This window comes from Canis lupus, chromosome 21 (genome assembly GCF_048164855.1).
Source record: "Canis lupus baileyi chromosome 21, mCanLup2.hap1, whole genome shotgun sequence".
NCBI classification, from domain to species: Eukaryota; Metazoa; Chordata; class Mammalia; order Carnivora; family Canidae; genus Canis; species Canis lupus.
The window spans coordinates 33,459,137-33,482,516 of NC_132858.1; the positions used below are offsets into that span (position 1 = coordinate 33,459,137).

Below are 23,380 nucleotides of genomic sequence, written 5' to 3' on the forward strand. Positions count from 1 at the left end.
TACATGCACACAACCACATGTATAGTGCGTGGATGCACAATGACACTTTGTAACTTGGTCCTTTCATGACCTTGCCTAGCGTTCAGACACCAATAATCTAGAATAGCATGCATAATACTAAATAATAATAATTTATATAAGATAGGAAGACAAGGGATCTTAAAATCCTGACCCTATTCTCCTTGGCCAGGGAAATAAAAGCCTGTGTAATGTCTAGGCTCTTCACAGATACATTTGAACTCTTTCTGCTTTCCCTGGAAGTGGTGAATGGCTAAACCTGGGGCACCGCTATGCCTGTTGTCAACTAGAATCGAAAAGTTGAGAGGACGTCTGAGGGCCAGCCGCACCATGGCTAGGAAGAGCAGTTAGCGCACCACCGACCTATCCCCTATTTACACTTAAAAAAAAAAAAAAAAAAGTGAATTGCTTACTTCTTTACCACTCTGTCTCAAATTATTGCAAACCATTAGCCATCATTGATTGGGTATGTCAAAATCATCAGAGCATTTTGTAAGAAACCTTTTCCTTTATTTTAACTGTTTCCTTTTTGGACTGTTAAGAAGTTGAAGAAAAGGTGTCTTTCCCTGGGAACCACTGGCCCTATGACCTCTAGACTCAGGAGGCTCAGCCCACCCACGGGTCGTGTTGGTTGGCAGGGGCAGGCATGGGGGAGCTTTGAGGGCATAGGTGACTGTCGGGGAGGGGAGACGGGACTTCCCCAAGCAGAAGGCAGGACCCCGGGAAATGTGTAATTTAAGGATGCCAATGATAATAGTATTATTTTTTTTGTAAGGGAAAATCAATGTGTACATTCTGAAATCATTTTCTCTGTAAATGGTTGGATTTCATTTCACCCTTAAAGGGATGCTTAAAGGAAAAGATAATATTAATAATTAAAACAGCAACAAAGTCTGAAAAAAAATTTCTATATTTCATTACTATATTTCATTACTATGAAATGTAATGGTTCTAATGGTTACTTCATTTCTGTATTTCATTTTCCCTAGCAGTGCGTGCTACATATGCAATTTAGCATTTTGTAGTCGATTAACTTGAAGATCTGCATTGATTCAGGAAACAATGAAAAGTTCAAATCCCGGGGTCTCAGGAAGTCGCTACTTTGCAGGTGACAATGGAGGAAGTGTGTGTTCAAGAGAACACTCCTCCCTTGGAAACCCCTGTGTGTCTGAGCACTGGGCAATGTGTACTCCCTCCCCCCCCCTTACACATGGGGGTGGAATTTAAATACATTTTGACAAAGTGAAGAGAACTGTCTCTGTAACATATTGATGCCAATGAGTTTTAAAAGTATTTCCCTTGCAGGTTAAAAAAGAAAGGCTGTGAGAGGAAATGACTAAATCCTTTGTGTATATCTTCATTGACAGCTCATAATTAGCATGCGGCTTAGCAATAATAATTAGTTCCCTCTTGAGAAAATTTCCGGATGAACTCGAGTTGGTGCATCTCAGTTTAGTCTTGTTTTTGTCCAGTCCCTCCCCCAAGTAATTTATGTTATTTTTAGAGTCGGAAGAACTCAAGATGCGCTGTCCATTATTTGCACTGTGTTTTCTGGAGATTACCTGAGATTAGAGTTTCTTTGTCCCCCTCTTCCTGTATGTTTTCTGATTCTTTCATCTAGGCAGCTTGAAGCAGTGCAGAAGGATAAAGAAGTTAGCCAGGGCTTGGTAAATACGCCAAGTCCACAGACTGTAATTTGGAGCTAAAATCACTCATATGATTTAAAGTGCTGGTTTGAAAACTAACAAGAGGAAAAAGTCTCAAGAGAGGGAAGCTTCTTGCATGAGTTTCTTTTGATTTAGTCTGTACCTTAAAATGTCCAATACATCTTGCAACTGTGTAGTAAATTAAGTAAAAACATTTTAATTTTCTCAAAAGAGATGCACGATGCGGAAAATGTCACCAGTTGACAAGTCAACAACATGAAAAATTCTATAGTTATTGGAAATAGTTTATAAAATACAAATTAAAGGAGTTTAAAATTGATATTAACCTGTATTTTCCTGTTGATGTTGCTGCCATTGAGTTTTTTGGATTAACACCAACTATTCAATGTTGGGAGAATTTTCCATTTTATCTTTTTTTTTTTTTTTTTTTAAAGATTTTATTTATTTATTCATGATAGTCACAGAGAGAGAGAGAGAGAGGCAGAGACACAGGCAGAGGGAGAAGCAGGCTCCATGCACCGGGAGCCCGACGTGGGATTCGATCCCGGGTCTCCAGGATCGCGCCCTGGGCCAAAGGCAGGCGCCAAACCGCTGCGCCACCCAGGGATCCCCATTTTCCATTTTATCTTATTTATATCAGACTCTGTAAAAATGTTTTCGATTTCAGACTCATTGTAATCTCTTGATAGACTAGATATTTCTTAGTTGTTTCTGCAAGGAATTTTATCTAGAATAGGTGTTGGAGTCCTTGCTGGTAAGGAACAAGCTTTTAATAAGTTAGTCTTTTTGCTCATTGAGTCTGGAGACCAGAATGGAGGATGACTAAACGGTGTGATCGATGCTCCATCTTACATGCATTTCTCATGGCGAAGCTCTTCACTCAATTTCTCTTGTGCAAATTTTGGCACCAGCGATGACTGAACAACCCTAGTTGTGCACCAAATCTCTTAAAACCTCTTTCTTTGTCTAAAAGATGGGGATGGTTGTAGGTCCTACTTCATGGACGTGCCACATGATTACAAGAGATAATAAATGCCAAGTGCTTAGACAGACATGACACATAACTACTCAATGGGTATTAACAGTTATTACCCCCCAGGGAGTCAGGGCTGAGAGGAACAATGTTGGGACATATGAGAAAATTTGGTTGCATAAAAGAAGCAGGCATTTCTCTAAACTTTCCTTTATGTTTAGGATGTAATTTTGTTTTTAATAAAATAATACATGTTCACAGAAAAATTTTTATAATATAAAAGTGTCATGTTGGCCTCTACAAGAGTCCTAATAGCAATACCATGAACCTCATTTTTGCTGATTATTGTAATTTTTAAAAATATCCTTTAAAATGATATTTTCACATTTATTTCCTTATATAGTTAATGAAGTTAAATTTTGCACATGAACTCGTTTTTTGCCATCTATTATGTCCTGTCTCTTTACAGAATAGAGGTGATCATTTTTCTTCTTTATTTAAATATTTTTCAGTGTACTGAAAGATTAATAATCTGTTTTTATATCTATGCTCTAACTAAATACTTTCCATTAAATTTTCCCCTAATAATTATGTTTCTGCTTCTTTCTTTAAATCTTGGAATTCCATAATTCATCAAACCTTACTGCTTCTTGTCTTATTAATTACTTTTATTTTTACAGTGCTCTTTTTATAAATGAAGCATGGTTTAATTCCTAGAAACTTCATATGCATGAGATAGACGAATATTTCCCTATCCCAAAAGAAAATAAAAATGGAAGTACTATTCGCTTTTCTGACAGTAAGGTTCATTTTCCACTTGAGTGAAGGACTTTAACAATTCAGTTATTATTAGGAAGGATAAAAACCCAAATTTTCATATTTGAAGATATTCTTCAAAAATTGGTAAAATTATATTGAACGTTTCTAAGCCACAGGTCAACTTATTCAGTCTATTGGAAATATAGATTATAACGAATTTGTTATTATACATTTGTTAATGAATAAAGACAGACTAGGTTTGTCTATGGCATTGGTGCATGTGCTTAATGATGACAGCTCTGAATTCCCCATAATTATAGGGACCACACCATTTACCACATGGCTTTTACATTTGACTGTGAGTGATTAATTGATCCCAAAGCATCCAGTCTACAGGAAACCAGCAATTTATGAATTGTGAACACTGGCTAAGTCAATTAAGTTATTTTCCTTGGGAATTTGAATTGAAAGATGCAAAAATTATTGTCGTATTGTGGTAGGATGGGAACTGGATGGTCATACAATTGGGGCTAATGCACATCTATTTGGTTTGAGCAAACAAATGAATAAACCCATTAGAATCAGTACATTGAAGCAGGGCATTAAGAAAAGCAAGAAGCCAATATACACCATTTCTCAATAAACAAATTACTTCTGCTCCTCCTGTTGGTTTTCCCCTCACTATGAGGCTTGGTTTTCCATCCTTGGATCTACATTACCCTGAGTTCTTTAATCTCTGTTCATCGAAATCACTAATGTCCTTACTAACACGGCCACCCATGGCCATAAAGTCACTTTTGGTAGATTGTACTCTGATATGAATTCAGGTGGCTTGCATGGAGGCATATAATTACATGCAGAGGCATGGCTCTTGATACCTTTTTTTTTTTTAAGTGATGTTGGGTGTCCATCATAGTTAGCCATTAAGAGGACCTCAGGAGAAGTTTCTCTTAGTCCTTGATACCAGGTGTATTAGTCAGAGTTCTCCAAAGAAACAGAACCAGTAAGAGATATGTATACAGTGGGGTATTGGCTTATGCAATTACAGAAGTTGAGAAGTCCTACAGTCTTATGTCTGCAAGGCAGAGAGTCAGAAAAGCTGGTCTGAGTCTGAAGGCATAAGAACCAGGGAGCTCATGATGTAAGTCTCAGTCTGAGGGCTGGCAAGAACCAGCTTAATTGGACAGGCAGGAAAAAATAAGTCATGAGTCCTTCCTTCTTCTACGTTTTGTTCTACACAGACCCGCAAAACATGGGATGATACCCGCCCATACTGCTTTAGTGGGTCTACCAATTAAATGCTCATCTCTGCCAGAAACACCTTAACAGATATACCCAGAAACAATGTTTAGCCAAATATTTAAGCAATCCTGATCCAGTCAAGTTGATACATAAAATTAGCCATCACACCAAGCAAAATTCCTAAGTGATCGATGCAGTTTTTCTGTTGTGTCATAGTGACTTTGACTTTGAAGTTTAGAAAGTCTGGGGCTAATTTTGGTATTCACTTTAACAATGTATAGGGATGTTAAAGAATGACTTTCAGTTAATAAAATTAATTCTGGACTATTCCATATTTTCCCCTTTATCTTGATAACCCTTGAAAACATAATGCCCCCCTCAGAATTATATATGTTAGTTCAATTGAATGTATAAGTTATTTCAGATCCTTTTTGGGAAGAGGCAAGCTAAATAAATAAGTGTAGAAAATTGGAGTTAGTATTGAAGCGTAAATATGTACAGCCTTTAAAAAATGTTTCTATTGTAGAATGCTTCTGTGTCCATTATTCGAGATATATATTTAAAACACGGATTTTTCTTTTTAATGGATAGTTTTAACTTTTCCTGACTTGAAGTCAAGGATATTGGAGAATCACAGGGACAGTTTGGGTCTTAGAGAAAATTAAGGATCACAATCAGGATTTATGCCTGTGGAAATTGATTAGAAAAAAATAAACCATCAGATGGATACATTTTGGTCAGGATCATGATTCTGAAATAATGTATCTACCTACAAGCCCAAACTTCCTAGGAATCAGAGATTGGCACTATGGTGTTGAATGGTGCTGGTCAAAGTAGAGAGTTGCAGAAGCAACTCAATATAGTTCTCCCATTTTGTGAAAATGTTTAAAGAAAACTATTGTCTGTTCATTGGGTCTTGAAACTTTAAAAAAGATAAAGTGACTTCAGGAATTATTCTAGAAAGTGTCTTCTTAAGTGAAGTGAAATTTATTGGCTTACTGCCTAAGGCATGTATATGATATTCAGCTTAATGTATCCAAACAAATCTCGGCAGCAGTTTCCTCTGAGGCAATATAAATAAATCAAAATAAGATCCAAAGTTCCTTATTACTTAAAAAAAAGGTATTCTTAGACCCTATAATCATTGAAATATATGAAAAGCCATAAATGAATATTTTAACTACATCCCTTTAGACAAGCTTAAATATGGTACATGTGATATTTACACTTGCTTATTATACTCCTTCCATTTGTTAAACTTCCAAAACACAGACTTTATGCTGTACTTTGAAAGAATCTCTAAAATATCTGTGTGTTGAGTTTATTTTTTTACAATGTTTTTATGACCTCTGCTTTAGAAATGCAGTTTAGTCAAAGACAAAGAGTTTTGAATGTGGAGTAGTGATTAACATGTAAAGAAACCATCAACCAGTAAAGAGGCTAAGTGGCTGTTCAAGGTGACTCAGGTAATCAATGGCAAAGCTAAGACTTGAATGTGGCTCTTCAGATTCTCAGTCTGTAGGACTTTTTGTTATGATATACACATCTGTTGTACTTTAATTCTCATAGTTGTTTTGTAATTTGAGTGATTTTTTGTTATAACAATGTATGACTATGGGATGGTTATTTAATTTCTGGGCACCTGGGTTTCTCTATCAGTAAAATAAAGGACAGTGGTAATTTTTTTTTTAAGATGCAATTTATTTATTAGAGAGAGAGAAAGTGAGTGCAGGGGAAAGGGCAGAGGGGGAGGGAGAGGGACAGATCTTGACCTGGACCTAAATCAAGAGTGGAACTCTTAAGGGACTGAGCCACCCAGGTGCCCCAGGACAGTGGTAATTCACACTGTTACTCTGTGGCTATTCATTGTTGTGGGGAGGAAAAACAAGATAAATGTAAAGGCCATCAGAAATGAATATTTAAAGAATTTTGCATTTGTTGAACCCACATTTCAGTTTTTTCTCTTCACATTTTCTAAATGATTTCTCCATGGGAACATAAGTGTAGCTTTGTGATATCATGGGATAGACTTGGCCACAGAGCTGGGCAGAGGGGTCGAATAAAAGGTGATATACCAGAATAAAATAAGATTGATGAGTCAGTAATCAGTCTCTCTTATTACAAAAAAATAGGAACTACCACCTTTAGGCTATTGGAATTATAGTAAGTATAGCAGAAATTGATAAGTCATAAAAACAAGTACCTGCTAGTGTCTGTCTCTCTTTGTGTGTACCCGGATGGTGAGGCCCTTCTGACCTCCCTGGGAAATAAGTAAGGTGATCGCTGGATGGAGTTGATGTGCAGAGTGCCTCCTTTACGGGTTGGGCTGTCTTTCATTTCAATTCAGACTTTTTAATATGGGCACAGACGATTCCACTATGGCAACACTTTAGAATATGCTCTCGTATTTTATTCCTTTCGTCACTTCATCTTATTTTCCAGCAAACTTAATCATCCAAACTCTGGACCTTACTATGTTTGGTTTAGAGACCTGTTAATTCTAGATAATGTGTAACCATTCTTTTTTAATTGCATCCTTCACTGTACATAAAACTTGGAGAATTTTAGCAACCTATTGGAATAACTGGGGAACCTTTTCTGGAAGAGTCCATTTAGCAGCCCTAATAAAAAACCATATCATATGTAAAGACAAGGTGTAATGGCAGTCGACAGTGTGAATCCATATTTTTGTTATGGTATTGAATCCCTAAAGTGTGCATCTCTTGCTGTTGATGGATACCTAGCAAGGAAGGAAAACAATATGATTTGACCTTGACAAAATTTCTAAACGAGAAAAAACTTGTCTTCCAGGATTCAGAAACCCTAATCTCTCAAACTGGTTTCCCCCTCCCCAGATAAAGCACCTTATTACTCTTTGCGTATCTCGCTCAAAACTTGTTCTCCGATTTTCTATTTAGGGGAAGAGTCAAATGACTCAATATCATTAGTTTTACCTTTACTAGAGATACTTTGATTTTAGCAGTATTGCTTATTTTAAACTGAGGAGTTTTTAATGTGTTTTTTTTTTCAATTTGAGTAGACTTGACACCCAATATTACATTAATTTCAGGTGTATTAAACTAAAGGCTTAAACTTAGCCCTGTTCCACAGAATCTTGGGCATCTACAGTTTCAGAGTAGAGATATAGACAGTGAATACATTTTTTAAAGATTTCATTCATTCATTCATTCATTCATTCATTTGAGAGAGAAGAAGAGAGCAAGTGAGCGAGCATGAGCAGGGGGAAGGGCAGAGGAAGAAGCAGACTCTCTGCCAAGCAGGGAGCCTGGTTTGGGGCTTGATCCCAGGACCCCTGATTCCACAAGACCCCAAGATCATGACTGAAGCCAAAGGCAGATGCTTAACCATTACCACCCTGATGCCCCCAATACATTTTTAATAGAGAGGGAAAAGGTCTTTCACCTCCTCTCAGAGGCAGCGCGGGCACCTGCTGTATAGATTTGCTGCATTTCATGCCACTCTCTGTATTTAGTGTCTGGTCACCAGTATTCCCCATTCTCTGTCAGATACATCACGCTTTGACTTTTGGAAAATGAAGCCCTTCTAACTAGTCTGTATTTCCCAAGGGACCTCTTCAGGTCATAGGTCGCTTACCAAGCTCCAGTACTGAACTGCCATATGCAGTTAAATACCTTCAGCCACCAAACAGATATACGATATACACACGAGTGGTGAGTCAGATTGTGACTTCCTAAGATTATACATATATTAGTTGAAACAAATAATTTGTGATTCCTGCTGTAGGCACAAATACATAACATGATCCCAGATCCCAGTAGTAGAGATCCCACCAGTTTTGTCGGTTGTCCTGGCTGAATGAATGCTGTCATGTTTTATCCTATTGTATTAACAACCTGAGAGGTTCCAGACACGGACAATTGGATTTTGGATGTGACTTTCAAAACTGGTATCAAGTGGAGACATTTGTTTTGTGAGTTGGTCTTCATCTGCAATTAAATGGACACACTTTTAGAAGATTTTTTTTTGTAGATTTGGAATTTTTATTGTACACAGAGAAGTGAATATAAAATTCACAATAAAAAATAAATAAAATAAAATTCACAGTAAAATAACTTTTCCCACAAAGCACTTTCCCACAATTAATCATGAAGGTTAATTCTTTCTGTATTTAAAAACATAGGATATTTAACTTACATATTGAATTGAAGTTTTTAGATTTACAAACTTATAAAGATTTTAATTTGTGCACACTGAAGTGTATTCTTAATTACACTTGTTAAAAAATTCATTTTTAGTTTTTCTAATTTTAGCAAGATTAAATGCACATGATTTGATATAGGTACATATCATAAATAGGCTACTATAGTAAGTTTAGTTAACATCCATGACATCACATAGAAGTTTTTTTATTGTGATGAAAACTTTCAAGATACACTCTTTTAGCAGCTTTCACCTATACAATACACTATTGTTAATGCACTGCATATTTTTAATCTTTTGTATAATAAATTCTGAAGGCTTTATATTTATATTTATATTTAAGATAAAATGAATGTTAACTACATAGTTCCAGTAGGTATGACGATAGAGCCAATATAAAAGTGTTAGGAAGGTATTTGTATTTTGCCTTTTGTTTAGCTAACATTTTCTTTTACATTTCAGAACTCTTGGACCTAAATCGAACATCAATCTTTCACAGCCCTTTTGGGTTTCTTGATCTCCATGCAATGCTGCTGGATGAATATCAGGAGAGACTCTTTGTGGGAGGCAAGGATCTTGTATATTCTCTCAGCTTGGAACAAATCAGCAATGGCTATCGAGAGGTATGGAAGCATCAGACTGTGTCAGGAGGGAAAGAAAAGGGAAGAGGGAGTAATTTCTTGCATGGTGTTACTGGAATTGGTTTTTGATTATTGGCCATTTTAATATTCTGAGTGATTATTTTATTGAAAGAAATAAGATAGTCATTAAAAATGAAATAATTTTGAGAAAAGTTTATAAATGATCAAGAATGAACTTTTCTAGCACACTGCTGATCTCTGTATTCCTAGAGGGCTTTGGATTGGTGTGTTTGACATTGCTCTTTGCATGATGGCCCTCGTCACCACATCCATTGTCCTGAGACCTGGATTTGGAACATGTTTCTACCAGCAATCCCTCTAGGCTTTATAACTACAAAAAGCCCAGCCTAAAGAAATATGGATGTGTGACCTTGCTCTAACTAACCCGTGATGTTCTATTGGTAGGATCACCAACTCAGGGGGATGTTCCTTAAATGTGGTGGATTAAAGTATATTAAAATAGGCAAGTGCCCAACATTTTAACCAAGGGTTGACCATGATGAGAAGATAGTACTTAGAGTCACTGCTTCTACAGGGTTAAGTTGAGCTAAATTTTTTTCAGACGCAAATCAACCTTAAACATGGAGAAATATTTAGACAATAGTATTTTTGGCATAAATGTATCTATTACATAATACATTTTCTTGACAACACACATTTATTTTTATGTTTGACAAAATGATCGATGTCCATATTTTTTAAGTCACAAAAAAATTTATGATAAAAAGCAGCACCTTTTCATCTCTGCCAGTTGCTAATCCCTACAGAAAATTATTTCAACTCTTTTGTTATTTCTTCTGATTCTTACCTCCATTTTTCTAAGTGACATTTGTATGCTATTCTTTCTTGATACCATTGATGTTAGACAATATCTGTTGACTTTCTATTAAGGAAAATGAGGATTTTAGTATTCTTTTCTTGCAGTACTATAGCTAAAATATCTCTGCAGTACATGGGAAGCCCCCAGGTATCCATCCCCTCATCGTCCCAATTTAGCTGTAGCATAATTTTTAGTTAAGTAGCAACCATTTACATTAGCGTAATTAGGAAAATAGATCACACTTCTTTTTATGCCCCCTCTGGGATTAAATACTAATCTCTTCTTTTTTCCTTTTGGCTTAGATTTTATATATTACTTTCCCTAATTTTTCAACAAACACCAAACTTTTACTATACTTCCTCTCCTCCTCTCAGTCTCCAGCAGTTCCAAGTTTTTGATTTTTAAACTAGAGATATCCTTTCTGGTTCTGTTACTATTCCACAGTTTAACTTCACCATTATCCTTGAGCATCCCCTCTACCACTCACTTGCAGTCTTCTTTATGAGTTTTTATGACCTTTTACTGAAATGTACCTTCTGGTTGCTTCTTGAAGATGGATACAAAGTAAAATCCTGAGTCTTTTATGTTTGAAAATATTATTATTCACTCTTTACATATAATTGATATGTATTAAATTCTGGAATGAAAATCATTTGCTTCAGAATTTTGAGGCTATTGCTCTATTGCTTAAAGACTTTCAGTGTAGCCAGTAAGAAGTTGATGCCTTTCTAATTTCAGTTTTGTATGTAATCTGTTTCCTGTCATCGTATCCCCGTTATCTTCACCCTCAAGTGCTTCTGTGTTTTAAATTTTTCTCAAATTTCTCTTAGAATTGATCTTTTCTCTTCTGTGTTAGGCCTTATATAGGAGACTTCATGGCCTTAAGTCTGGAAAATATTATTTTTAAAATGTTTCTTCTTTCCATTTACATCTTGATTCTCTTTCCCTCAATTTTGTGGCTTGTTTATTGTACTAACTTTGGACCACTTCTCCTGATTTCACCCATACCTATGCAATTCTTATTCTCAGAAGAACCATAGACTTCCAATTCCTGAGAATTTCTAAGGTTCTTTTTCATGAATCAGCTTGCTTATTGTCTCCCTTCACCTTGTAAGCATTTAGATTTCAGCTTTTCTAGTGTGCAAAGGCAGTCAGCACTTTTGATATGTCATAGAACTTCCAGAATGTTGCTGACGTTTCTTTGGCTTTTCAACTCAAGTTTTGTTTTGTCCTCTTCGGATTACGTCCTTTATTATCATTTTAGTAGTTGCAAGAGGGAGCCGAAGCACATAGTCTTTCCTTTTTTACTTCATCTTTAATTATATTTTCTCAATAGGTCTTAAAGACACAATATCTCTTTATATATGTAACATATATATAGTATTTATATTGGACACACATATATACGTACATATACATGGCCTCTGAGATCATCTATGACCTCCTCCTTATAAATTCAATGGTTTTTCTTCTTTCTGTTTGGATCCTCTTTCCCCCACTAACTGTGATGTTTATCATATGGCTTTCTTCTTTTTTCTCTCAGTTAGGTTATCTGCATGCTCTGATTCTTTTTCTTTTCTTTTTTTGCTCTGATTTTCTGTGAAGGAATATCTAGGCTTGGGATCCTAAGTATCCAATCCATAGAACAATCTCTATTACGGACTGAATGTCCCCCAAATTCATATGTTTAAGCCCTAACCCCCAGTACTTCAAGTATGACTGTATTTGGAAATAAAGACCATTAAAGAAATGATGAAGTTAAAGTGAGGCCATTAGAGTGGGCCCTAATCCAGTCTGACTGGTGTCCTTATAAAAAGAAGAAATTTGATCACACAAAGAAACATCAGGGATGCGTGTCTACAAAGGAAATACCATGTGAGTATAGCTAGAAGGTAGCCATCCACAAGCCAAAGAGAGAAGCCTCAGAAAGAACCGATTTTGCCGACACCCTTGATCTTGGACTTGTAGCATCCAGAGCTATGATAAAACAAATATCTGCTGTTTATGCCACCCAGTCCATGGAATTTTGTTATACTACAGCTATAATAAACTAGTGAAATCCCTATATTAAAATTTTAAGTATGTGAATATGGAAAGATCCTCCAAGAGATGGGGCACCCAGAAGATTAAGAATCTTTGCGTTGGGCAGCCCCGGTGGCGCAGCGGTTTAGCGCCGCCTGCAGCCCAGGGCGTGATCGTGGAGACCCTGGATGGAGTCCCACATCGGGCTCTCTGCATGGAGCCTGCTTCTCCCTCTGCCTGTGTCTCTGCCTCTCTCTCTCTGCATCTCTACGAATAAATAAATAAATAATCTTTAAAAAAAAAAAGAATCTTTGCGTTAAGAAAGTGGTTTTTAAATTGGTATCTTTGGGTCAGGATCATATAACTCTCATGGAGTTGGTCCCCGGAATCCACATTTAGAGCAAGCTTTCTAGATGATTCTTATGTACACAAAATCTCCTAATGATTTTCCTCAGCTGTTGTTTCCTATGTGGAGCTAAGACCAGGAGGTATCAGCTTCCCACATTAATGTGATTCCCTTTTAGAGTAGAGGAAATTGAATCACCTACTTATTTTCCCTTTATTGTTTGGCCTAATTGTATCCTTAGGCCTGTAATACTGGAAAGACAGGCTTTGTAGAGGAAATGACCAGTGAAGACTCTATAAGGGTCCAGGAAAGTAGTAGGGTTGCATGAACTGCATCTTAGGGAGCTAAATAGAATAATCTGTGGCCATTGAAGCTTTAGGGTACCATCTCGCAAGGAGGTCAAGGAAAGTTAGCTACACAAATTACTAAATTTAATAACTTGGCTGCATTCAAGGGCAAATCCTCATTTTGTGGGGCCTGAAGTATATACAGTTTAGCAACCTCTTCGGGAAATATATTCATTCAAACATAAATTTCAAATTGCTCAGATCCTTCCTCAGGTCACAAAAGGGGCAAGTACCAGTAAGGAGTCCTGAGGCTTAAGCTTTATTGGCTCTGAGGTAACTTCACCTCACCTGCATTGTTTTTATGTTTTGTTTTGTACTTTCCCTTCCTATTTCCACAAAATGATTAGCAATGAAACTTCAAATTGAACTTTTGTGTTTGTTTTCAGTAACAGCAGAATTAAAGCTAGATCTACTCTACGCACCTTCTGTTTAAAGGAATGGACTTGAGAATGAAGGTGCCTTAGTGGTTTCCAAGCTCCAAAGATGCTGTGTGTCTGCCTCTGGGCCAGGCTTTCCTCACACCTTTTCTGGACCTTGCTCCCTCAATTTTTTACCTGTTATATTTTTAATCTCTCCTGCTTTGCTTTATCTATCTCTGGGTTTCTTAACCTACCAGTACTATTGGCATTACGAATAGGTCTAAGCTGGGGAAAGGGGTATCCTGTGCACTATAGCCTGTTTAGCTGTCCCTGGCTTCCATGGAATAGATGCCAGCTGAAGTCGCCCCTCAGTCATGCCAATCGAAAAATCTCCAGATATTACCAGACACGCCTTGGGAGGCAGAATTGCTGAGGTCAAATCACTGAGACTAGCCCATCATTCTATAACAGGATCCGGAGCCCACCATAGAACACCCCCCCTAAATATATATCCATGTGATACCAAATCCCTCTTAGATCCCTTAGATCAGGTACCTTGAGAGTAGCCAAAGCCCATTTTCTCTATTTTCTCACATTGTATTTATTTCTTAGCTTTTAATATCTTTTGAAATGTTATATTTGATGCACAAAATAATATGTAAAAAGAATAATGTAAACATGCTAGAAAGCATAATAATGAAATCAACACCAGTGAGTCCACCACTCAACTCAAGGAGAATATCACCAATCCCATTGTCGAGGCAGCTACTGTTTTCCCCTCTTCATGCCTCCTGCTCTATAGAAGTGATTACTACCCATATTTTATGTCTGTCTGTTTGTGTTTTTATTTTAAAACTTGTTATAATAAATGTTTTGAGTATTATTTCTTAGATTCAGTCATCTTCCTTGCAGTTAGAATCCTTTGTTGTGAAACTAGATTAGTGAATTAGGACCACAAATTAGATTTCTAGGTTCCAATCCTGCCTCTACACTTAGAACACTTGGCAAATTCCTTAACCCCTTTCTGCCTCTATTTCCTGATTTGTGAAAGGGGAAATGTTAGTCTTCTCTGAGGGCAAAAATGAGTTAATGGAAGTAAAGGACCAAGAAGTATGCATCGCACACATTAGAAGCTATGTATAAGCTCTTATTAGTCACTTTGACTGGGATGTAATACATTCCATCATATGAATATAGCACAGTTTACCCGTTACCTGTCAAAAGGACAGTTGGGTGGTACCCAGGATTTTGCTTTATTGATATTTCTGTGATTACTGTAGTAAGTATCTTCTACACATTCCTGCAGGAACGCCCCCAGGACATATATTCTGGCTGTTGCCTGTTACAGGTTAATTGCTGATGATGTTCACTTGTACAAGATAATGCTCTCCCAAGGCAGAAAGCAGTTACATAAAGTCCCACTCTCCAGCAGTGTCTAAGTTTCTGGTGATACACACATCTTCCAAACCCTTTCCTCTTGGTCTCTTTAATCCATATATTTTCAGCAGTCTTCCCTTGATTCATTTGTTTATCCCCACCCAAGACCTCAATGTCTTTGCAACTATAATAGCACTTTTGTTTTTGATTTTACTTTATTATTTTCATAACCCAAATTTTATTTCAGAAGCAGGGACATACACAGTGTAAAAGATTAGAATATGCAGACCAAAAAATACCATACTAAAATATCAGACAGTGATAAGTCCTATGGAGAAAAATAATCCTGGTTAGGGAGGCAAGAGTAAAGGGGTTGCTATATTTGGTAGGGTGGTCAGAAAAAGATTTTCTGGGGAAGTGATATGTCACCTATACAAAATTCCCACTAGTCATGTTTCAAGGCTCAATAGCCAATTGTGGCGAATGGCTCCATAGTAGACTGTGGAGAGCTAGAGGAGCACCAACAGAGTGTGTGGCTGAGATCGATTTCAAGGACCATACCATTGAAATATCAGAGGATAGAGCACCGGTTGGCTAGAGTGATAGGGGATGATTCATCCCTATGCAAAGAAAGACAGTAATCTTTCCACGGAGGAGTACCTGACAGAGGATGATGGTGGTTGATTACATGGAGGGGTAGCAGGTGGTATGGTTGTGATCACATGAGCTTCAAAGCAGCAAGGGTTTTATGTTTACTATTTGGTTTTAAATTTTTATTTGGTAGATGAATTTAGAGTGAAAAGTATTAGGAACGGGCCAGAAGAATCAATTAAAACATCTTTCTTAATGTGGGTTTAGAGTAAAAAAAGCCACTACCAGTAGATACCACTGGTAGAGAAACAACAGTTTCAGGGGACAAGCTGATTTTAATTAAAGCAGGAAGCTAAAGGAGCACTAGAAAAAGAAGTAGAAGTGACAGTGGATTTTGCTAAAGACAGAGTAGGCATTTGAGACGATTTAATGGAAGTGTTTGAAAAGTTTGGAAGGGCAGAGTCAGACTGGGAGCTGCATAGAACTTTATGGGGATAAGAGTCCAGCCATTGATTATTGATCTCCTTGGGTAAGGGAGTGTCACTGCTTCCCGTGGGGTGCACAGTCACCGCATAGAGATGTGTCACAATGGATTAGCCCTGATGATCTCTTCAGGGAAGATGACTAATCTTAATTTTTAACTTTATTAGAAAATAGAAACCATCAAACAGGTGGATCCTTTCTCTCCTATCACCAAGTCCACTACTTCTGTGTGACTTTTCTACTGCCTTCCTTGTTAAAGTGGGGAGTGCTCTTTCTCCTTTCACAACGTGCCATCCCTTTTACCCATGCTCTGTATCCTACCCTGTTGACTTTGCTTAAGGATTGGTTATCTTTTATACCTTATCATTTCCTCTTTCTATAAAATTAGCAACAAATATAATTTTGTTAGGGGTTCATAACCTTTCTTGTGTATCATGGATCTCTTAGGCAGTCTGGTCAAGTCTATGGACCTTTAAATGTATTAAATCATTATGTAGGGGACACCTGGGTGGCTCAGTCGGTTAAGCATCTGCCTTTGGCTCAGGTCATGATCTCAGGGTTCTGGGATCAAGCCCCATATTGGGCTCCCTGCTCTGCAGGGAGTATGCTTCTCCCTCTGCCCCTCCTCGTGCTCATGCTTGCACATGCTCTCTCTCTTTCTCTCTCTCTCTGAAATAAAATCTTTTAAAAAACCATTATGTAGGATTACTAAGTAAAATATTGGAAAAAGCCAGCAAATTATAAATATATTGAAATAAAGTTATCACACCACAAGAATAATAATTTGTAGTATGAAAGCATGTAGCTTCCTAATTTGAATATTAAGTAATAAGACCTAGCAACTGGTCTTTTCAGCACTGTAATTCCAAATTAATGATGAATGTTAATAATATTTTGAGATACCTGTAACAACCCTAAGGTAATATTAAAATATCTGTTATTTCTTGGAGCTCAGTTCATAAAGCATCCAACTCTTGGTTTCAGCTCAGGTCATAATCTCGGGATTGTGAGATTGAGCCTCATAACAGGCTTCAGGCTCAGTGGGGAGTTTGAGATTCTCTCTCTGCCCTTCGCCCCACTTGCACACGCTCTCTTTCTCTCAAATAAATAAATATTTAAAAAATAAAATATCTAGTATTTCTCTTGCTTATTAAACAATGGATATTAATACTACTGTAATTTATTTCTTACATTTACATGATAGAGGTGCTAAATTTCAATTGGAGATTATACAACTAAATAATGATGATTTTTTTTTCAATTGAAGCTGGTGCATTTCCTGAACTCAGGAAATCAGGCCATAGTTAACATGGTTAACATAGTTATTCTTGCTCTATAATTTTTATCTTATAAAACATTCTAAAATTTTTGAGTAAGAATAAAGTTTTCATTTTTGCAAAGTTAGAGATCCTTGTGATCTACTCGTATCTACCTTTTCAGTCTCGTCTACACTAATATATTGCTAACAGATCACTTCTATTTTCACTTTTTCCATCTTTATTGAGGTGTAATTGACACATGAGATTGTGTAGGTTTAAGGTGGATAACATGTTGATTTGATAAATTTATAAATTGCAAAAAGGCTACCACCTTAGTGTCAGCTAACATATCCATCATGTCACAGGGTTACAATTTCTTTTTTGTAGTGAGAACATTTGAGATTTACTGTCTTAGCACTTAACTTTTAGTATATAATACAGTATTAATCATCATCATCATGCTGCACATTAGGTCCCCAGGACTTACTCATCTTGTAACTGGGAGTTTGTACCCTTTGATTAACATCTTCCCATCTCTAGGGAAATCTGGGTGGCTCCATCAGTTAAGTGTCTGTCTTTGGCTCAGATCATGATCTTCAGGTCCTGGGTGGAGCCCCACCCACATCAGGTTCTCTGCTCAGCAAAGAGTCTGCTTCTCCTTCTCCCTCATTGTTCTCTCTCTCTTACTCTTTCTCAAATAAATAAATAAAATCTTTAAAAAAAAAATCTTCCCATCTCCATCTCCCCACCTCCCTTTCTGACTTACTTCACTTAGTATAATGCTTTCAGGGTTATCTATGTTGCTGCAAATGGCAGGATCTCCTTTTATATCACGACTGAATAATATTCACATCTTTATCCATTCATCCATTGACACTTAAGTTGGTTTTATTTCTTGACTATTGTAAATAATGCTACATGGGAATGCAGATATCTCTTTGAGATTCTCTTTTGATTTCCATTGGATATACAAGTAGAAATGGAGTTGCTGGATCATATAGTCATTCTAGTTTTAATTTTTTGAGGAGTTTCCATGCCATTTTCCATAATGGCTATACCAGTTGACATTTCCTCCTCACTGCTACATCTTCCCTACATCTTCACCAACACTTATTTTTTTATTTTTTATAATAACCATTTTAACAGTTGTAACATGATATCTCAATGTGGTATGACGATGATAAGTGATGCTGAGCACCTCTATTTGCTCTTTAATATCCCCTTCTTGTTATACTCTCTCCTTCCCTGGACTAGCCTTCAAACATACCTACTTTTTTTTATAAGCCACTTCCTTTTCTTCTAAACTGGATTTAGAGAAGATTCTCCTAGCCCTTTCTTTATCTTTGGTCTGATTTTGATTCTCATATTATATTAAAATTGGCTGTTTACTTGCCAGTCTAATTTATAAGATAGCTCCTTCAGATAGGTACTGTGTTATATTCGTGTTTGAAGTTGTAGACAAAGAACATAGACAATAAGAGAGTGAAACTGTGTCTGTAGTGAATCCTGACATCATCCAATATGTTCTCTTCATTGTCTGCTCTCTTGCAATTCCCATTGTACTTATTGCCAGAACCACTATGAAACTAATTATTCTCTAATTTCTTTTAGGTTAATTTTGTCTGCCTTCTACCCCCACCCTTACCCCCACCAACCACCTACCCACTTCCCCACTGGCAAACAAGGTAGGATCCTGTTTTATAAGTGTGGCAGTAGTTTTAGTTTGGCTGCCCATTAATAACACCTGAGGACATTGTAAATAATATCTATGCTGTGATGCCCCACCCACAGACTGAAGTGGGGATTTTAAACCAGCCTCCAGATGATTGTTATGTTTATCTAGGATGGTGAAATACTGAAGCATTATGTGTCCCTGTAAACCTTAGGAAATACTGGTCCTATATGTGATGCCAAATAAATGTTTTATGTGTAATAATCAGAACTTTTATGATTATACACACACATAAGACTGCAATTTTGAAATAGATAAGAATTTACCATTTACCAGACTTACTGTACTATATTAGTCTTTTTAGAGACTGATTTTATTTTATAAATTAATTATTTAATAGCATTTTCCAGACTATGTAATAATAGTCTTTTGCCATGAAATTCTGCTCTGTTGTATCTGTATTACATTCATAAAACACCTTTAACTCACACTCAGAAAAATCAATACAGGTGTTAAATCCTACTATTCACTGTGATAAATTCAATTTTATAATTCCATTTGTTCTACCTTATGTTTTTATTTTATGAGAACCTCACATCTGCCACAAGAGAGTAGTTTCTACAAATTGCTCTCTTCAAAGATCTCTAAAATCCACAAATAATGTGAGACCTCTTAAACTCTGATTTCATCCGCAACTTCCAGAGAATTTTTTTTAAAACGTACTCTTTTCCTTTTTATTTTTCTCTAAAGCTTTTGGTGTAAAAAAAAAAAAAAAAAGGACTAAATTAGAGAAACCAGAATTTGAGTGAAAAAATTAAAACATCTTGAGAGTTTCTGGTCATACTATGACAAGATCAGGGAATTAGTATGAATAGAAAGTGTGTAAAGGGAAGGACAAATCATCTTGCCAGATACTTTTCACATGATTTCCTGTAGAAACAACCTGGATCTGTATCTCACTTTTAAAAAGCATCTGTTTATGATAAAATCCTATAGTTTCTAAGTTGCGATAGGGCTCTAAACATGGAAATTCAAGGCTATTCATGTTTAAATTGGCTTTTATTTTTCATTTGTTGAAAACATTCCTCATTAAATTTTCTTGTACTTACTGCTTGATTTTAAAACTATAGTTTGTATTGAGGAAGTGCTTCCAATCTATAATTTGAAAAGGAATGTATATGTTTCTACAAACATTTTCCACCCCAATTAATTTTTACTTCTTGTAAAGTCAAAATGTAGCCAAAAGAGATCATGACGGTTTAATATGTTATTATTAAATTCTCAGGTTAGCAGCTTTACACTCAGCAGAATTAAATCCTATTTTCACATGATGCATAGTTTTTTGAACTTTAATCACTGATATAATTTAATTGGATTTAGGTCTAAGAGGATTTAAATAAATACATGGAAAATTAATGGTAAGATATTTTTAGAGTTAATTCATAGAAAATTCTGATATATTAGAAATATCAAAAATAAACTCGGGAAAGGAGGAAAAAAAGAAATACCTATAAAACATACTGCCATTTTTTAACATTTAAAAGCCAACCCAGTATTTACACAATTATTTAGTAATTCAGTCTTTTTAAACAGGATTTAAAAGAACTTTTCATGTGACTTTAAAACATTTTAATAATGTGTATCCTTTCAAAATCATGAGTAATGATAATATTCATTAGTAAACTAAAACTGGTAATCAAAATAAAGATCCCTCTTGATATTACACAAGGGAAATTTTTTCACATAGCATCTAAGAATTATTGAAAACATTTTTGTACTATTTTTTTATATTCCATGAGAAAAATGTTATTTCCTTATTCACATTTATTACAATTTGTTTAAATTTACCATTAAGGAAATATTAGATATGGTGTATTTGTGTTTCTTTATTTACTGAAAGTGTGCCCTTACTTTTTCTGATCAATGTTTTATTTCTAGAATAAAGTTCAGCTGACCAATAGTTAATTTTTTTGAAAGTTAACAAAAATAGCCAACATATAAATTTTACTTCTTATTTCATTTTAACTGTTTTAATTCATAGATATTATAACACTGTTTGAAAAGTAGCAGAACATAATAGCAAAGAACAAAGAGTATGCAGCCAGCCTGTACGGACTCTAGTATCCAATCTCCCACTTATGAGATGAGTGATCCTGACCAATTGTTCCACATCCCTATGTCTCAGTTTTCTTATCTGTGAGAGAGAGGTGATCACAGTACTTAATTCACAGCTTTTATGAGAGGATTCATTAATTATTAAATGCCTAAGACATAGTCCCTAAATATTTGCTACCATGATTGTTGTCTAAACTAGACGTAGAATCAGTACACAATTCTTTTTTTTAAAATATTTTATTTATTTATTCATGAGAGACAAAGAGAAAGAGAGAGGCAGAGACACAGGTAGAGGGAGAAGCAAGCTCCATGCAGGGAGCCGGACGTGGGACTCGATCCAGGCTCTCCAGGATCACACACTGGGCTGAAGGTGGCGCTAAACTGCTGAGCCACCCAGGGATCCCCTCAGTACACAATTCTAATGTGCTGCTATAAGTAAGAAAAATAATCCTACATATTTTTAGGGCTTTACAACTGCATTTTAGAAATCTACATAGAGATATGAAGAATGAACAAATGAACAAAACAGTCTCTACCCTTAAATATTTGCAATATAATGGAGAAGATAGATAATGCACATTTGCCATTTATAGCACAACTAAATGAAACTGTAATAAATGTTTAAATCCAATGCTAAGTAAGCATATGAAAGCTGGGGGCTGCGGATTTCTGGAGGAGAGATATAATTTAAATTGGACTGTTAGGGGCATCTGAGTGGCTCATTGGTTGAGCATCTGCCTTTGGCTCAGATCGTGATCCCACATCAGGCTCCCCACAGGGAGCCTGCCTCTCCCTCTGCCTGTGTCTCTGTCTCTCTCTGTGTGTCTCTGTGAATAAAGAAATAAAATATTTTTAATTAATTAATTAGACTGTTAATGATATTCGGAATTTCAATTTGTATAGAGTAGTAGTGGGAACAGAGTGAATAAAGGAAAGAACAGAAATTTTAGAGCTGTTTAAAATAATAACTAATCTCCAAAGTAGATAGTTAAAGTGGGGGGATGTGAATGGTGGAAGGTAGGGTGCAGAGTAAAAGTTAAGAATGGAAATGTGGTTGGGACCAGATCCTGGAAATTTTTCCTGTACTTTTGAAACTTACTCTAGGCAATGCAGGAGCCAGTGGGGGATTCTGAATATGTGCATACCATCACTAGAATTGTAATTAGTACAGTTACCTTAGCAGTAGTATGTTGGATAAATAGAAGGTAGAGGAAAATAGAGGCATGAAGCCAGTAAGTAGCAGGTAGAATTTAAAACCAGGTCTGTCTGTCGAGAGGCCTGTGCTCTTTCCACAGCATCATACCATTGAGAAGCAGAGTACAGCTTTGGTGTGAACTTCACTTCTCCCAACTGGTCTTCACCATATACCATTAGCTCTGCCTTCTGTTATGCGGTGTTTCTTTCCCCTTGGTTCTTACTCCCTTAGCATGACCACATTTTACCTTACTAATGGTGAAGAACTAGTGAAGTAGTTAGTAGTTGGTGACAGGATAGAGAGAAACTACTGACTAGTATAAGGAGGAACTGTGTCCCACTTATGGTTACTTATGGCAAAGATTGAGAGCCCCACGGACTCCAGTATTAAACCGTGGTAAGTGATTAGTTTAGCTGTATTTACAGTCTTTACAGTCCCTTGTAATCTGTGTTGAGTTGAGCATTACTGAAATTTCCTGAAAAACAAATAAAAAATTTTCTCTGAAAGATAACAATACTAAGGCATAAAATTTTGAGGCATAATTTGTTTTGTTTTGTTTTGTTTTTTACCATTCCCAAACAAATCAAAAGTTGGGGCACCTGGATAGCTCAGTGGTTGAGCATCTGCCTTTGGCTCAGGTCATGATCCCAGAGTCCTAGGATAGAGTCCCACATCAGGTCCCTGCAGGGAGCCTGCTTCTCCCTCTGCCTGTGTCTCTGCCTCTCTGTGTGTCACTCACGAATAAATAAAAATATTTTTTAAAAAAAGAAAAGAAAAATAAATCAAAAGTAGATATATATTTAAGCTATATTTTATGGCACTTCATAGACTATCCCATATTAGTAATAAACTTTAAATTTAGCATTATTCATACTTTTTCTCTAAGTTTCTAAATTTCAGGCTATTTTCCTAAAATTATTCTCACCACTCTTATTTTAAGCTAATAGTAAATTAGTTGATTTGAATTCTGTACATATAGTTCTCTTAGATACTTCTGTTTTTAAAAGTATTTACATTTTTCCCATTTATTCCACTTTATTACATCAAAAGTAAAAGAAATTCTTATATTTTAGAATTTAATTTTTTTACTGAGTGGAAAAAGGCATTAAAGTATAATTCGCCTATAAATGGCAGATGGTATTTCACATTAATGTTAGCAGTTGAGTAAATTTCATCCATTAAAAAGGGCATGCATCAGGCCAATAATGTTCTTGTAGTAATAATATTGTTCTAGTTCAAATGCTTTGGAGTATAAACATTTCAAATACAAATCTTGTTTATAGTTCAAAAGATTATAATTCTGGCATATAAA

At 36.1% G+C, this 23,380-nt stretch overlaps 1 protein-coding gene across 3 annotated transcripts in view; it reads left to right on the top strand.

Moving 5' to 3' along the window:
* Window positions 1-23,380, top strand: part of SEMA3E (semaphorin 3E) — a 236,695-nt gene that overhangs the window by 125,380 nt on the left and 87,935 nt on the right. For all 3 annotated transcript variants that reach the window (XM_072791345.1, XM_072791348.1, XM_072791346.1), the window contains exon 2: window positions 9,304-9,464. In XM_072791345.1, the coding sequence (XP_072647446.1) occupies window positions 9,304-9,464 (161 nt within the window). The remainder of the gene's footprint in view (window positions 1-9,303; window positions 9,465-23,380) is intronic.